Below are 5,937 nucleotides of genomic sequence, written 5' to 3'. Positions count from 1 at the left end.
CGTGGTTTATCCATATGGGCTACGCAGGGACTTGGGTATTCTTTATCCTTTAGTATATGTGGTTAAGTCCATAGAAACACAGCTTTTTGTTTACTTTTTTACAAAGTACAAAGTAAGTCTGTTTTTAAATCCAGTAGTATGAAATATGTCATGAATGGTATGTTGTTTTTCAGGGGGAAAGTAAAAAAATGGAGGATGCAAGTGCTTATTTGACATTACCTTCTACGCGTCAACTCTTAGAAAACAAAGGAGCAACCATAGTCAGGAACCCAAGTCTTGTAGGGGGGCTTTCAGTAAGCCCACGAGATGCATTTTATATTTCAACTCTGGTTTGTTCTACAAAGTTAACTCAGAATGGTATGTATCTTCTAAGCAGGTAGAAGTTTTAGAAAGAAGACTTTTTCACGAATCATAAATCACGTTTTTAAATTTTAATGTCTGTCCATTTACTTCCTGTTAGTGGGCTTACTTGGTCTCTTGAAGTGGCGTATGAAGCCAGAGCTGCTTCAGGAGAACCTGGAAAAACTGAAGATTGTGGATGGAGAGGAAGTTGTGAAGGTATATCTTTATGTAGTGATTTTAAGAATAGTTGTTTTCCATGTACCTGCATGCCATGGCAGAAAAAATGCTACATAGTTTCAAAAAGAAACAAAAACTGGAGTGTTAGTTACAGTAAACATAGGAACTTAAAAGAAAGTATAATTGACACTTCTTTAGGCGTGGCATTCAGTGTAATGCCTTTGTTAGGGATAGTTTGCAGAAGATATGAGCAAAGCTCTTCATTAGAGGGAGTAAGGAAGCGAGCACCTGTACAGGATTCTTCATAGTGTTTGCAGGTTTTTTTTTTTCTTTTTTTTCCTTCTTACTACTCCCAAACATCTCTGGTGTTGGCTACTGTTAGGCTGTGGAGACTTGCAAGATTACTGGTCAGATCTCCCTGCTTTCAGTGGTAATTAATTTATTAGGATCCTTTTTTGCTTTCTATTGTTTTATTTTGCTGGGCACTTAGTGCGTCAATGGAGAATTCAATACCAAGTGCACTGTTTGGAGTCGTTGCTGGTTTGGTCAGGTGCATATGTATATGTTAAAGGTATACTTTATTTTCAAGCATGCACAAGAAATTTTATTTTAAAAACCTGATAGGATATGAAGGCAGTAATGGTAAAATATTTTAATATTTTCCGCAACCTCTGTTCAACTGTTTGCTTTGGTCTCTCTGAAACATTACAAACAATTCCTCCTGCTTTCTTTACAGTTCTTAATATTAATTTACATGTTGATATTTAAAACAAAAAAGGTCTGTTATGTACCCAATGAAGTGCTTTGTTAATTTAATGAGTACCATATGAATAAAAACTTGTTAATATTTTGGGAAGTGGCAGACTCCAGCATTCAGATTAGAAGTCTATTACATTTGTGTTCTCTTTAAATATAAGCATTAGATGCCTTTCTTGAGAGGAGGAGGAAGGAGAACTTGGAAAAAAAAAATATTTTTTTTTTTTCCCCAGCCAAAGAAAGATTTGGTTTCCAAGTCACTGGGATGCTTGCTTTTGATTTAAAGTGGGCTTTGAATCAGATCACAGAAGTATGAAGTGTATGACGTTGAAGTATGATGATTTTTAATCATCATGTATATGTGAAAATAGCAACTATTAATCTGTATCACTAAGGAACTAGGAATGCAGTTTTAGATAGTTATGTCATTGATATAATATTTTTAGCTTTTCCCTAAGTTTTAAGCTAAACATGTATTATTGATAGGTCATGTGTCTGAGGATGTAGCTTCTTAAAGTTAAAGAAGCTAGAGCCTAAATCTTCAGAAATGTTTTCTGAATATAAGTGATGTTTCAGTGAAGTCCCTTAAAATTTTTACTTGAGGGAAACCAAGTCTATTGTCTGAAAATGGACGTGCAAGATTTTCAAGTTGAATTGGTTGCCAGTTTGTCATTTCATGTTCTTTTATAGTTTCTCCAAGATACGCTGGATGCCCTGTTTAACATCATGATGGAACATTCCCACAGTAATGAGTATGACATCCTTGTCTTTGATGCACTGGTAAGAATCAGTACCGAAGGATTTTATTTGTCAAATAAGGAACCCTATAATTTTGAATAAGCTATCAAGTTGTTTATTTCAGGGAATTAGTCTTAAAATATCTAGAGAACAGATGGAATATTAGTTTTTGACTGAAAAGCAAATTTCTCTAAAAACTGTTAAATAGTAGATTATCAAAAATATTCCAGGAGGCTAACATTTAAATTTAATATGTGACTCTGTGGAAAATGCTAATTATGTCTATGTCTATTTAGATATATATCATAGGACTCATCGCAGACCGTAAGTTTCAACACTTTAACACTGTTTTGGAAGCATATATCCAGCAGCATTTTAGTGCAACATTGGCATACAAGTAAGTTTATTTTTTCTTCTTTTCTTTTTTTCTAAACCTCCACCGTCCCATTAAGGAAAGTAAATCCTTTTTGTGATTTTTCTGATGTAATTAATTATGGCTGTTGTTTTGATGCTGTGGTTTGCTTATCTGGAAACAAACCTGTCTGTGAGAAACAAATATGATTATAAGTAGAGTTAATTGGTAAATAGTAATTGATTTGAGATAAATGATTCTTTGGCATTCATTTTTCTCCTGTCTGAATTTTGCTTTGTCTGAGCATTTCACCTGTCTCCTGTCAAATTTGTTAGAAGGTACTTTGCTGTAAAGCCTCTCCCTTTACATTCCTGGCCTTAACCTCAAATGCTCTAAGTGAGGACTTGAGGATGTCCTTAACACATTTGTCTAGATTTCCACATGCTCTTTCACAGCAGACGAACTCATGGTGAAAAAAAATGGTTTGGGAACTGTCAAGTCTTCATATGCAGTTCACAGTCTGATGTTGCACCAGCAGGGTTTCAGTGCAGTGAACTGGAATTTTAGTATTTGTTATGTAGTCTGCTGTGAACTGGAGTATTAGTATTTGTCACATGGTTATGCCAGTGGGCAGGTGGATGGACTTTTAGTTTTTTGGGGGTTTTTTTGTTTTACTTTTTTTTTTTTTTAAGTTTTGGAGCTTCCAGATAAAGTTGACATGGATTCACAGAAGAGAATAAAAACTGTAGAGACATGTTATACAGTAAATTTAATACTGGATTCCTACTTTATTTAGAAAAGGTTTTTGCAGGTGATGGTAGGATAAAATGACTTTGAATTATGAAGAAAGATAACATCTTCAGTTAGTGCTGATCTTGGTGAAGTGCTATAACAGGATAGATGTATTTTTATGATCTACCAGAAGTCCTGTTGTGGCAGCTTAATGGAGTGGCAGTTCAAAGCAGAACTTAAATTTGAGATACGAATGGAATGATGGAAGACCTTAGCTGAAGGTTTGGAATAGCTGACGATATCTTGTAGTGCCCTGTGCTGAATTTGTTCCAATTCAACAGGAAATGTCATGTAGCTCATTCATTAGAACATGAGTTTGCTAGTATTGAAAGGCAGTAGTGCACAACCAATCCCTTCTGACATTCTAGGAGATTTGAAATTAACATTATTGGGCTCAGAAAGCTCAAGCACAAGCTACATGCTCTTCCTTAATCCTCTCTCACTCCATGTGTAATAAGCATGTGTAATTTAATGGTTTATATTATTATGAAAGAAGAGAGGGTTGGGTATGAAACCTCTCAGGACAGAACAGCCTTATTTGCTTAAAATATTTCTAAGACTTACCTGACTGGGAGTTTCTGATCATTTAGTCGAAGTGGCAGAGGCAAAATAATGTTTGATTGTTCCCCAAATCACGAGTTTTCTTGGTTCTGTGCACATCATGGAAGATACACTCTGTTTGAAGAATCATTTATGAAATAACCAAATAGCTGTGTGTGGCCTAACTTATAGTTAGGAAGGCGATATTGTGGCCCAGACATACTGTGACATGGTATTTTGGCCAAACTGTTACATAGTAATTCAGTTCCTAGTTAGTCATCCATTTGTATCTGTCTTTATAGAGCTCTGAGAGGACGTAACGTTGACAGTTGAGGGACCTTGAGTGGACTGCCCTTACCTACAAATTGGTTAAATTTTGTTTCAACTCAGTACAAAGCTGTGAATTCAGAGCACCTATAAATAAAACCAAAACAACAAACCAAACCAAAACCAGAAACACACAATGGATATGGTGCCCAGAAGGCTGAGAGGCTGAAAGAGTGATATTTTGGTCCCGAAATGTGAGTTAGGCTGGTGCAGTGGGACTGAGGATGTGTCTATTAGTTACACAGGCAGAGACGTACACACACACTCACACACACATCTATATATCTATAATCTGTAAAGTAGAAAGCAGTTCTTGGAGCTATTATTTGCATGCCAGTATGTTCCAGACATCATCGTGATCACTTACTAATATTTCATCAGTCCAGTTGAACTGTTAAAGTTTAATCAACATGCAAATGCTTGTTTAGGGTAGGGGATAGTAGGCTTTCATTTTTGTAGTAATATAAGGAGAAAAACCTGACCATCCTTATTTCAGCTCTTCTTATGGCTACGTTAAGATCAAGATTACATCATTAATATTAGTTTAATTGTTTAAGCTGAAACTGTAACTCTAAAGGGATTTATTTTTAGATGAGCTTTTACACTTTTTTAGCAGGTGTGTTTAGCAAAAAATTGCCTTTGGATACAAAGCAAGGAAGTGTTTGAATAAAATAAATGTTTTAAGGACATATTGCTATGTTACCAGAATATTGTACTATTTACATGCAGTTGATTTAGAGTATGTAGTGGTGTTTAGTCACTGCTTAATGTAGTTAGGCAGAAATAACATTTTTTGTTACCTTGTGCATGTATATTATAAACTTCTGCAAAAGTGCTTCCAGGATTGTGTAAAGTTATGCTGCTGTTCTAAGATTTCAGATTGCTTTTTCACTTGTGCAGTTAAGAATTTGCTTTTCATTTGTTTATACTGATAGAGTTTGTGCAACATAAATCCAAAAATACATGCAGTATATTTTGTTGAGTGTGCTTGATCAGGCATACACATTTATTTAGAGTAGCCAAGTAGAGAAGTTAATTTTTAAAAAAAGGTTATTTCGAAAATCTTTTTTAACTTCAGGAAATTAATGACTGTTCTGAAGACTTACTTGGATACCTCCAGCAGAGGGGAACAATGCGAACCTATCCTAAGAACTCTGAAAGCACTGGAATATGTTTTCAAGTTCATTGTTAGATCAAGGACATTGTTTTCACAGTAAGTACCCAGGCTGTTGCCATTTAACTTAGCAGTCCAATTTCAGAAATAGAAGTAGACCTGAGAAATAGGAAAAAAATGATTCCAGAACAGAGTTGGTTTGTTGGGTTTTTTTGTTTGTTTGTTTTGTTTTTCTTTTTTTTTTTTTACAAATAAAACATAAAAATTGGCAACTGGCCTAATGTACAGGCATTGCTGAGATATTTTTTAGAGAGGGACTCTTCAAAAATCTGCTTTTTGATTCACAGTGTAAATTTGAGACGTATTTAGCAATAGCAGCCATTTTCAAAGGGTGATTATTCTTTCGTACAGGCATTGCTGAGATATTTTTTAGCAAAAATCTGCTTTCTGATTCACAGTGTAAATTTGAGACGAATTTAGCAATAGCAACCATTTTCAAAGGGTGATTATTCTTTGTGTCAGGTGCCTTGGCCGAAGACCAATGGATGGCCAAACGTTGTGACAGATGGCTTGAAGCTTGGTGCTTGTCCTTGAGATCATGGTGTTCAGCAGCTCAGTTTGCGCATAGGACAATGTAATTTTCAATAATCATTGTCCAACTGAATTTAGAGTTTCAGATCTCCAGTTAAGGAATTTATAGGGAAGACTTAATGGACTAGATACATACAGCTCAGCCAAACAGGTGAGGTGTAATATTTACAAGCAGTATTCAGGTTTAAGAGAAAAGGAGATAGGGAAA

At 35.3% G+C, this 5,937-nt stretch overlaps 1 protein-coding gene across 1 annotated transcript in view; it reads left to right on the top strand.

Annotated features, from left to right (window-relative positions):
• DOCK2 (dedicator of cytokinesis 2) overlaps positions 1 to 5,937 on the top strand; it is a 209,459-nt gene that overhangs the window by 33,827 nt on the left and 169,695 nt on the right. The window contains exons 18-22 of the mRNA XM_009880752.1: positions 174 to 357; positions 461 to 558; positions 1,966 to 2,055; positions 2,310 to 2,410; positions 5,103 to 5,237. Of these exons, the coding sequence (XP_009879054.1) occupies positions 174 to 357; positions 461 to 558; positions 1,966 to 2,055; positions 2,310 to 2,410; positions 5,103 to 5,237 (608 nt within the window). The remainder of the gene's footprint in view (positions 1 to 173; positions 358 to 460; positions 559 to 1,965; positions 2,056 to 2,309; positions 2,411 to 5,102; positions 5,238 to 5,937) is intronic.

The sequence above is a fragment of the Charadrius vociferus genome, unplaced genomic scaffold, assembly GCF_000708025.1.
Source record: "Charadrius vociferus isolate BGI_N301 unplaced genomic scaffold, ASM70802v2 scaffold822, whole genome shotgun sequence".
Classification (NCBI taxonomy): Eukaryota; Metazoa; Chordata; class Aves; order Charadriiformes; family Charadriidae; genus Charadrius; species Charadrius vociferus.
The sequence above is the reverse complement of the archived record's forward strand: the minus strand, read 5'-3'. Positions and strand labels throughout refer to the sequence as shown.